The sequence below is a fragment of the Triticum aestivum genome, chromosome 3B (genome assembly GCF_018294505.1).
Source record: "Triticum aestivum cultivar Chinese Spring chromosome 3B, IWGSC CS RefSeq v2.1, whole genome shotgun sequence".
Classification (NCBI taxonomy): domain Eukaryota; kingdom Viridiplantae; phylum Streptophyta; class Magnoliopsida; order Poales; family Poaceae; genus Triticum; species Triticum aestivum.
The window spans coordinates 211,277,815-211,288,690 of NC_057801.1; the positions used below are offsets into that span (position 1 = coordinate 211,277,815).

General features: G+C 46.6%; 1 protein-coding gene across 2 annotated transcripts; it reads right to left on the reverse strand.

Moving 5' to 3' along the window:
• Positions 1-1,502: 1,502 nt before the first annotated feature.
• LOC123069394 (uncharacterized) lies at positions 1,503-4,457 on the reverse strand. 2 transcript variants are annotated; one of them, XM_044492246.1, is made up of 2 exons: positions 3,316-4,457; positions 1,503-2,828 (listed from the first exon to the last, which is right to left on the reverse strand). In XM_044492246.1, the coding sequence occupies exons 1-2, from the start codon at positions 4,377-4,379 to the stop codon at positions 2,669-2,671; spliced, it is 1,224 nt and encodes a 407-aa protein (XP_044348181.1). In that variant the 5' UTR covers positions 4,380-4,457; the 3' UTR covers positions 1,503-2,668. The 2 variants fall into 2 exon arrangements, with proteins under 2 accessions (XP_044348181.1, XP_044348182.1); XM_044492247.1 differs by having other exon boundaries at positions 1,503-2,820; positions 3,308-4,457.
• Between the last annotated feature and the right edge of the window lie 6,419 nt (positions 4,458-10,876).

Below are 10,876 nucleotides of genomic sequence, written 5' to 3' on the forward strand. Positions count from 1 at the left end.
TACATTTGGATTTGGCCCGTAATTTTTACCGGGTCAACAATTTCTCAAGGGACTCTCTCATTCAGTTAAGGTATTTAACTTTGGATTTGATTCACGATTTTGTGTGGGACAACACGTTCTCAAACCAAGCTAAAATAACACATCAGTCCCGCACATCCTCTCACCGCCTAGAAATAAGAAGCTTCAAATGTGGTATTGTAGCACTAATATAATACATGCCGCCACCGGTACAGTAAACTTCCCCATATAAGTTTGAAGAAAACACAAAAAAGCCCACCAAAACACCAAATTGTAAAAATAAAACACACATCTTCTCCACATGCCAAACCAAATAACAAAAAAAAATATTTAAAGTCCCAACAGCACCGACGGGACAACAAAGCACACTCAACCCTTCTAATGTTGTATCAATGTAGAGCTCATTGCTCTTCCTGACAATGTACTTACTAGTGTACAATGTATTTGTGGACCAGATTTCATATTCCAAACATTGATTCTTCTATCTATACCAAATCAGATAATTTCTAGACCAAATTGCACACTCTAATTTAAATATTTTGGAACACATGCAGATTTTATTTTGCACGAAATCAGACAAATTTTTACTTTTTTAACACATCCATCACAATGCAAGTACAAACGTACCCTTCAAAAATTGCTTTGAGATCAAGATTAGTAACAAAAGATATGCAACAACAGGAAACAAGCAAGAACGACTCTTTATTATTAGCAACGAAAGGTCAGAAGACAAAGTGAATGACAAGACCCGTGTGATGACCAAGACAGATTTATGTGTGCAAAGGGGATAAGTTGATCAAGGCATCAAGGAATTCGGCATCTTCGTGACTGCGGACTAAGGTAGGAACAACCCTGCTTGGGTGTTTGCAGCCTGTGCATCTTCTGGTCAGCCACCATCTGGCAAACTCTGACGGAATTTCATGCTTCCCATACACAAGGAGCCATCCAAACCTGAACCAATAATAGCGCTCTGGTATGGAGTCAGGTTTTTCAGCACTTGCGAGGAGTACTAATCTGAAAATCTGCAAAAAGCACCACACCATCTACTTTGTTCTTTTTAGCCTACAAAATAAATAGACGCTTCAAAAAGAAAACATCGCAGAGAAAGATAACACGCCCCATAGCTACCAGGAAAAAATGTAATGCATTTTTGTATCTAGCTAGTACGAAATGTAGAGGGTGGGGCAAGGGTGCAGAGGATATATAGAACAAAAACTCTGTTCACTAGTGAGGAGTCCTCAGAAGTGGCTGAAATTTCTTTTCAAGTATTTCACGGACTGCATTCCCTGCCTCAAAAAAAGCACACAAGAACAAATGAAGGCGCATGAATCACAGAAATAAAACAAAAAAGTTCATTATGATGTCATAATGGAGGGGGAGAACTGTTTGATGAAGAAACCAAACAGTGCATCATCTAAGGCCTTGCTCCTCCTTGGAAAGCTCAATGCCTGCAGAAATGAGAACTAGAAGAGAATGGAACCGACGCCGATTAGACCAAAAACGAAGCTGCATTTATAAGATATAAGATCAACTGGTTTAGGTACTATTTGAAAATTTAGAGAACTGATATGATATACAACATAGAAGACTTATTTTGATGCGTCTGGACCAAAGGTGCCGTCAGTGGTATGAAACAAGACAACTTTGACTTGAACATTATGACAGCTAATAACATATACTTTGTTTTACTTCAGTAAGCTCTACATTATTTCTGAATCTGCAAAAAGAGTGACTATTGATGGCATGACTTTGTTGTGTCAATAACAGTAATAGCTAAGTAGAGTAACAAATTAAAACATCATTGAAGGTACAGGTATTGCTAATTCAAACCAGAACAGAATGGACTGGTATTGATAGACAAAAAAATGATAATTATATCCAGGCTCTACTCATATTATATACCTTGAAGTATGACTAATTATATTGGGGCTCTACTAATTATATACTCCCTCTGTCCGAAAAAGCTTGTCCCTCAAATGGATGTATCTAGCATCAAGTTAGTGCTAGATACATCCATTTGGCTTGGGACCAGCTTTTTCGGACGGAGGCAGTATGTGAGTATCACTTAGAGCACTGAACTTTTTCATTTTCAGATACGCAGAAGGAAAACCATTGTTCTACCCAGATTAACCAACTGGGTGAAAACATGCAAATCGCTTGATGTGCTGCTTTGTTTTCATAATGAAGGATAGACCACATTAAGATTTAAGAATCATCACCCCAAAAACATACGAGTAGGAGACTACGAGGCCCCTTGCTTAAAAAGTTCTTCACCTTATAACGCTGCGTGGGCCAGGTAAACAAGAAGCGCTCCATTTCTGAATTATTCAGTGTGTGTGCAGTAGCAACAAAAGCACAATAATCTAAAAAACTAAATCAATTGGAGGCCTAAAAAGTAAACTCTTGTACTAAACCACGGCTATAGGAAGAGTGCACAACGAAGGATCCACAGCTATGTGTGCTGTGTGCATCCCAGTTACATCGCCGGAGGACCGCTAAGATGTCGGTTAACTGAACCAAGCCTCAGTTCCAACAGAAAGCAGAGTTGCTGCTGAAAAACAATCGAGTATGGCAAAAAAATCCCTACAAACTAAAGGAGGCATACCCACACTCCTCTCAGCCTAGCGTGGAAGCGTATCAAAGCATTCAATCAGGCGCCAAAAATTGCCGATAGCTCGCTGTACTGCGGGAAAGACCAACAATAGCCGGTGCCATTGCTGATCGGCTGTGTGGTGAGCCTGGATGTGGCGTGGTCGGGCGAGAAGCAGCCGTAGCTGTCCAGCGTCGATGCCTCACTGACTTGTGACGACCATAGTTGCCATGTTTCCGGTACGGTGGGAACGAGGAACGGGAACGAGGGACGAGAGTCGGTGACTGAAAATAATAGGGTACAACGAGGGTATACATCTCTCGAATGATTTTTTTATAGCGGGGACGCGATCCAATCCGTTTGGGTACGATGAACCCGGTACGGTACCATGGGTCGAGGAACGCAGTTCCTGAATAACGACAACTCCCTAACGGTCAGTATTCCTTGCTGTTAATGGATCCCTTGCAATTAATGGACTGGAGGAAGAACGATAAGTCTTTGAGAAAGAAATGACGGCGTGAGTAAATTATGCCTCGCGTTTTGGCTGTTGGATCCTCGAACCTGAATCGAGGAGCAGGCTGCGGGGACGCCGAATCTTCATCGAATCGTACCGAATCTGACCTCGTTCCCGAATCCGATTCTGGTTCGATGAATCGGGATCGAGGAACGGCCTACCGTTCCCCGTTTCCGGCTACTATGGTGACGACTCTGGTGTGGCCCAATCTTGGCCAGGGAGGAGGAAGGTGGTGTCATAGGAGGAGGTCAGGGCGGACGGCTGAAAGGCCCAAGCGCCGGTGTTATCTCTCAAGGGTGTCGTAGCATTGTAGCTGCTCAGCTCGGAGGTGGCTGGTGAGACGAAGCCATAATTGCCCAGTAGTGCCGTCGACGTGTCGCTCAGGTCCGAATTCACTGGCATCGGCATGGGCCAATCTTGGGCGGGGCGGAGGAAGGTGGTGCGGTCGAAGGTCAGGGCGTGGTCGGCGGCCATGGAGAAGCTGGGAATCAGCGGTGTGGCTGTGTGTGCTATGCGTACCGGCGGTTCTTGCGGCTCCTCTGGTTCTTGCTCTGCCTGCGGCCGCTCTACTGAAAGCAAGAACGCTTCTTGAATCCCCGATGTAGCAAACAGTGCGGGCGGATTTGGTGCGGCAGGAGGCGGACGGAACTGCAGGCATCGCCTCACGCGGGCCGAGGAACCCTCGACGGAGCGCTCATCCGCGGCCGCCGCCTTCCTCTTGGATCCGGACATCGACGACGACCCAGACGAAATCGTCTTCGAGGCGGACCGGCCGGCACGACGCTTCTGGTAGATTTTGCAGAGGACGGGCATGGCCTCGCCGCGGCGGGGTTCTTGTTGGCTGAACTCGAGCATCAGCCAGCCGTTCTTGGGCTCGTAGGTGAAGGATTGGCGGTACCCGACGATGCCGCCGTCCCCGTCGAGCACGACGCACCGCGCCTTCTCCGAATGCCAGGTGCCGGCCCCACCCGCGACGGCGCGGCACCTGCGGGTGTCCCGGCTGCTCTGGGCCCGCACGGAGGTGAAGAAGTACCACTCCCTGCCCTCGCCGTCGCTCCTCGCCGAGGCGGAGAGGAGGCCGGTGACGAGCGCGGCGGGCTCGGCCGCGTACACGTCCGCGTTGTGGATGTACCGGGCGTCGGCGGCGGGGAGCGAGGACCCGGAGATCTTGCGCTGGAGGTGGATTGTTATGAGATTGGCGTCGCCGGGGGCGAAGATGAGGCCACGGGGCCAGTCGGGCGCACGCGGGGACGCCATGAGAGGAGGAGGGACGGAGCTAGCCAGCTAGGGTTTGACGGCGCGTGCGCGGGAGAGGGATGGAAAGAAGAGGGGATCTGCGCGATCCAAAGCCTTTTCTTTTGAAATTTGGTTCGGGGACGGGAAAACGCGTGCGAAAGTGAAAACGGGGAGAGCGGTGACGTAGGTGAGCTCGGTTCGTTTTGTTAGTTTTTTCTTTCTTTCTTTTTGGAAATCTTATTATCCGTCTGACATTCTCAGGGAAGTCCCGGCGAACGCCCCAGCCACCGTTCGATTCTTTTGCATGAATCTTGAAGCAGTTTACTCAACCCTTCGCTCTGTGTACTTTCTATTGCGAACACCCTCACACCACAGGAGGCTTATCCTCTCACCCCCACGCGCCGCAAACTCCAGTCCCCATTTCACCCATCCCTTCTCCTCCTCCTCGACGGCAACGTGGCAGGGCAATGGTGGCGTGGGCACCTCCTACACGACGACGACGCGACATGGCAACGTTGGTGCGGCGAGAGGCTACGGTGGCGCAACACCTCGACATATCAGAGTGGCTCCCGCGGGAGGAGGGGGAGTCCAGCCAGGGTTACGAGGGGGCCGTTAGGCTCCTCCCCTTCTCCGCCGCCGTCGCCACCGCCTACCCAGACAGCAACCTCGCTGTCACATCCCATATTTTTCCCAAATCTGGTATGTTTAATTTTCAACACGAAATTAAAATTTTCCAAAAAAATTTTGACATTGACTGCAATTTACCATTGTTGCTTCCTAGTCAACTAACATTGTCTTGTTTGCCTTGTTTGATCACCTAGAGGGTTAAGGACCCTATTGCCACATTTGAAACAATTGTTGAGATTTAGGAAAGTAGAATGAACCCTAAAAGGTTTAGTGAATAATTTTGAATTCCAAAATTGGGTAGCAATTGGAATATATTTTTGGGCATAATGTTATCCGTAGAAGTCCCGTATAGTATTTAAGCCCCTGATAAATTTCGCAAAATGGTTGAAATGTATTGATGTTGGAATCAGTTGAAAAATCAAAAGGGAAAATATTTATAAGGGCTTTGCATTGTTTGGCAGGAAAAATAATTGCCACAAGTCCAGATGAATGTTGGACCTTCTGTTAATATTCTAATTCAATTCAAAACATATTTGTTATGAAACCAACCTGAAGTTCAAAAGGAAATTAAAACAGAAAGGAAAATACACTGGCAAAAGTTATTTTCCTAAAAAGGGCAAATAAAATGTTCACATGCGCAGAAATTTTCCATTTGGAATTTAGAGAAAGTTTGTTTTTGAAAGAAAACAAAATTCAAAATTAAATGGAAACACCAGAAGAAACAGAAAAAAAAGAGAAAATTTTGAAAAAGGGGGGCCATCCAGCCAAGCTACCCCGGCACAGCTAGCCAGCCCACGAGCGCGCATTTCTCTCTCTCATCTCTCTTCTCTCTCTCGCTGATGCGTGGGGCCCACCACATCGTCCCCAACCTCCCGACGCGCCCACGACCTTGCTTGCAACCGACGCACTCCCTCACCCACGTCGCACGTCCATGTGCTCTCCATGCGCTCCCGAGCCCGTGGTAGTGTCCTATAAATTCCCCTTGACCCCTCTTTGTTCCCCTCTCTTCCCTCGACACCGCCAGCAGGCTGCTCCATCGTGCACCCCCTAGCTCCGCCTCTGTCCTTACTGCCTTCGGCCGAATTTCGACAGGCACGGCCCACCCCGAGGCGCGTCGTTGCCACCAGGAGATCCACCGCACATCAGTGAGTCTCTCAGGCATTGTCTGTGCGCCCGTGGCCCTCTGGAGCGACGAGTTCATTAGAGGCCAAAGCTCCCCGCCGCCCCGCCATTGCTCCTAGTGAGGTAAGCTTGCACCCATCCAGCGCATCATGTACATTGTCTTTCTTTTGCTTGTGCAATCTCCTGATCCACTTGGTTCATCCAGAGGTGCTCACTTTTGAGAAATCCGCCATCACCTAAGAGCACCGATGCACGTGTGATCTTCGGTGACCATGCTGACATCGATTGCCGTCGTCCATGAGGCCGACCAACACCACCGCCGTCCTCCCCGTGATCTGCCGCCTCCATCTGTGCCCATCATCGCCTCGAAGACTGCCGGAGCGTCATTTTCGACGAGATCCAAGAACTACGTCGCCGTGTTTGAGTTTTTTGACAAAACTTCGGTGACTTAACCACCTCGAGGTGAGCCGATCTATTTCTGGCCGTTGGATTTAGATCAAATGTTCCACACGCACTCACTTGCGTGAATCTGTACGGGGCAATCACATTGCGCCACATGGCCCTGCCTTTCCACATGACTTTGGTTTAGTTTAATTAATTGGTAGTTTTGCATGAAAAAACCCTGTAACTTAGAAACACCATAACTTTTATTTTGTAAGGTTATCCATAGAAGTCCCGTATACTCTCTGCGTTCAAAAATACTTGTCATCAAAATGAATAAAAAGTGATGTATCTAGAACTAAAATACATCTAGATACATCCCCTTTTGTTCATTTTGATGACAAGTATTTCCGGACGGAGGGAGTAGTATTTAAGCCCCTGATAATTTTCGCAAATTGTATGAAATGGATTGATGTTGGAATCAATTGAAAAATCAAAAGGGGAAATATTTATAAGGGCCTTGCATTGTTTGGCAGGAAAAATAATTACCATAAGTCCAGATGAATGTTGGACCTTCTGTTAATATTTTAATTTGATTCAAAACATATCTGTTTTGAAACCAACCTGAAGTTCAAAAGGAAATTAAAATAGAAAGGAAAATGCAGTGACAAAAGTCATTTTCCTAAAAAGGGCAAATAAAATGTTCACATGCTTAGAAATATTCCATTTGGAATTTAGAGAAAGTTTGTTTTTGAAAGAAAACCAAATTCGAAATCAAATGCAAACAAACGGAAGAAACAGAAAAAAGAGAAAAATTGAAAAAGGGGGGCCACCCAGCCAAGCCACCCCGGCCCAGCTAGCCAGCCCACGAGCGCGCATTTCTCTCTCTCTTCTCTCTTCTCTCTTCTCTCTCTCGCTGACGCGTGGGACCCGCACACATTGTCCCTAACCTCCCGACTTGCCCATGACCTCGCTCACAACCGACGCACTCCCTCACCCACGTCATACGTCCACGTGCTCTCTGTGCACTCCCGAGCCCGTGGTAGTGTCCTATAAATTCCCCTTTACCCCCTCTTCATTTCCCCTCTCTTCCCTCGACACCGCCGGCAGGCTGCTCCATCGTGCACCCCCTAGCTCCGCCTCTGTCCTTACTGCCTTCGGCCAAATTCCGGCAGGCACGACCCACCCCGAACCGCGTCGTTGCCACCAGGAAATCCACCGCACATCGTGAGTCTCTCAGGCATTGTCTGTGCGCCCGTGGCCCTTTGGAGCGGCGAGTTCATTAGAGGCTAAAGCTCCCTGCCGCCCCGCTATTGCTCCTGATCCAGCGCACCATGTACATCGTCTTTCTCTTGATTGTGCAGATCTCCTGATCCACTTCACTACAAAAAGATACACTTCCGTGATGATACGTGTTTGTCACAGTATTTCGCGTTTTCTGTCATGCATGTACATCCATGACGATTTTATGACAGAATCAAGATAGTCATACTTGTGCTGTCGTAGAAGTGTTCCATGACATTACCGAAATTATCATCACGGAAGTGTCCACTTCCATGACGATAAATCACGCGTCACAGAAGTGCTTTCGTCAAGGGTGACCGACACGTAGCATCCACCGTAACGGAACGACGTTAAGCTATCGGGTAGGATTTTGGATCCGATAACCCGTTAATAGCCACGACCAATGCCAATTTTCCATGTGTAAAATTCTCATTGGCTGACGGATCCACGCGTCAGCTCCACGTTGGCACAGGTGTCACTCGTCCAACGGTCGAGATGGGCCTATGATATGTTGACACGTGGACTGGTCCAAAAGTGGCCCACAAAGTTTAAATGGGCCGGCCCAACCGAAGGCCCATAAGATTTAGCGGACCATAATGGGCCGGCCTAGTTAAAGGCCCACAAAATTTAGCGGACCATAATGGGCCGGCCGAGCTAAAGGCTCACGATTTTGCAGACCATAATGGGCCGGCCCAGCTAAAGGCCCACAAGATTTTGCGGACCACCATGGGCCGGCCCAGCTAAAGGCCCACAAGATTCTGCAAACCATAATGGGCCGGCCCAGCTAAAGGCCCAACATTCTCTATCAAATCGGCTCATCAACGTCCTGGTCTAAACTTGTCATCAATGCGGCCCATGGTCACTTCTGGCCCGTTAACAGTCCAGTAAGTAATTGGGCCGAATTATGGCCCGGTGTATTTCCGGCTTGTTAAAGGTCCGGCTTCATTTGGGCCCATTTATAGGCCATCAAAACTTTCGGCCCATAAACGACCGTGAAGGATTTGGGTCATATTCGGACATGCTTGTCATTCGGCTTGTTAGAGGCCCACTATAGATTTGGGCCACTTTCGGCCTATTGTCATTTTCGGCTTGTTAACGCCGGACGTAAACCATGGGCCATATGTGTCCCAACTTCATATCGGGCCCATTAACCGCCCATATAAAAATGACGATAATCTAGCCCGACTGAAGTTCCGGCCTGTTAAAGGCCCGTGTATTAGGTCGGCGCATTTACGTCCCATCCGAATTTTGGCCTGTCAAATATCCGCATCGTAAATGGGCCACCATTTCGGCCTGCTAAGTCTAGTGGGTTATTTGGCACAATCAGGGTCCAATCTCACTTTCGGTCTATTAAAGGCCCATGTTTTTATGGGCTCGAGATATTTACACATGTAAACGGCCTATTTTCACTGAGGGCCCAAATTATGTCCAGGCCTGTTAAAGGCCCACTATGGGCACAGGCCTACCAGAAAAATATGAAAGCTTATGCTGATTTAAGCCCAGATATTTTTAGTGAGCTACATGCCAATTTCTGCCCGTAATCATTTTTAGCCCAATTGGAATGGGCCTGACGAATGTTGGCATGTTGGGCTCCTACGAAGCTTTCGGCCGAATACATTACGAAGATAAACCTACACTATACAAAAATAGCGTCGTAATTACTGCAGCCTGTGGCAGCATCATAAATGTTGTATCACAACAAAATAAATTCCAACCATACAACAAAAGGCCTGTTGGCATCAAGTTTATAGTCCTTCCAGATAAAAGCACCATCAGATGTATAGAAGCACAGATCATTTGACCTGAGGGCTAATGTTTCAGGCTGCAGAATCTGATGGAGCAGCACGATCTCCACCTTTTTTCCGCCATTGCTCTTGAACAACGAAGCGAATGTCTGATAGTATGGTTTCAAAACCATTCATATCTTGACGACATTTCTCAACCACTATTCTTGTTTCCGAAACAACGTCCATTAGGGATTGGACTTGTGTCTGGAGCACAGATATATCACTCTGTCTAGCAGGAAGATTTTGTTCAGTAGGCAATTTGGACGAGGTTACCTTGACAACCAACCCAGAATTACGCACTGTAGCAAGAGGTGACATTGTGCATGTAGTAGCCTCGTCACCTTCAGGTGGTTGTGACTGTTCAATCATTTGTTCCATAGCTTCCTGAAAGTTTGAACTTGTAGATTAGTGTACCAGATAAGTTACTAATGAGATAAAAACAAACAAAGTAGGTTAAACGTTTATACATAACTTATTTTGGTGAACTACTGTAATACATTAGCATGTATTGTAGTGCCAACTACATAATAAAATCACGTTCGGAACATATGTCCATGTAGCATGCCTACTGTATTGTCTATTTCCTCACATTCGTTGACATCTAAGGATAAAGAGACATGGTTTAAAGTAGGATGAACATAGTATGACATCATTCATATCTTGGGCAAACAGATATAAAACAAACAGGCTATTTTATCATTGTATGCACACGTGAACATAACAACTAGATTACAGATCAAGACCAAAAGAATATCCTTCATCTCTTTTAAACCATGTAAGGTGAAATGATACATTAAGACAACTGTGTATAAAGGTGAACAGAGTAACTGACATTGGCTGCAAACCAAGTAGTTAAATGAACACATCACAGTACCAATCAGTTCAAGGCAGGAGGAGTAAGGACTTACAACAGCGGCTTGAACTGGTGTGCTCATGCCCTTCATCTTGCTGCTGTGGCAATCCTTGAAGATTTGCACTGCATTCGGTTCAGGTTCTTTTTGGTCTGCACGGGCTTTCCTCTGTATTTGGAACAAGTCAATATAGATACGATAATATGGCACAAAAAAAGAAGGAAGTAGCAGCTATTTACAAGAGCCTCGCAGTGTGCAATATAGCTACGAGATCTTGTTGTTTGTTGGAATTTCACTTTAGAACGGTTGGTTTTGTTCTTCAAACAGTTACCCTAGAAGAAGATACACTTGTAAGGCACATACATAAATACAAGTTCAATATGTGGTTTAATCAAATACATATAGCCTACCTGATACTTTGGATCAGACCAGTGTTTAACGAGGGCTGTCCAATCTTCATCTGTAA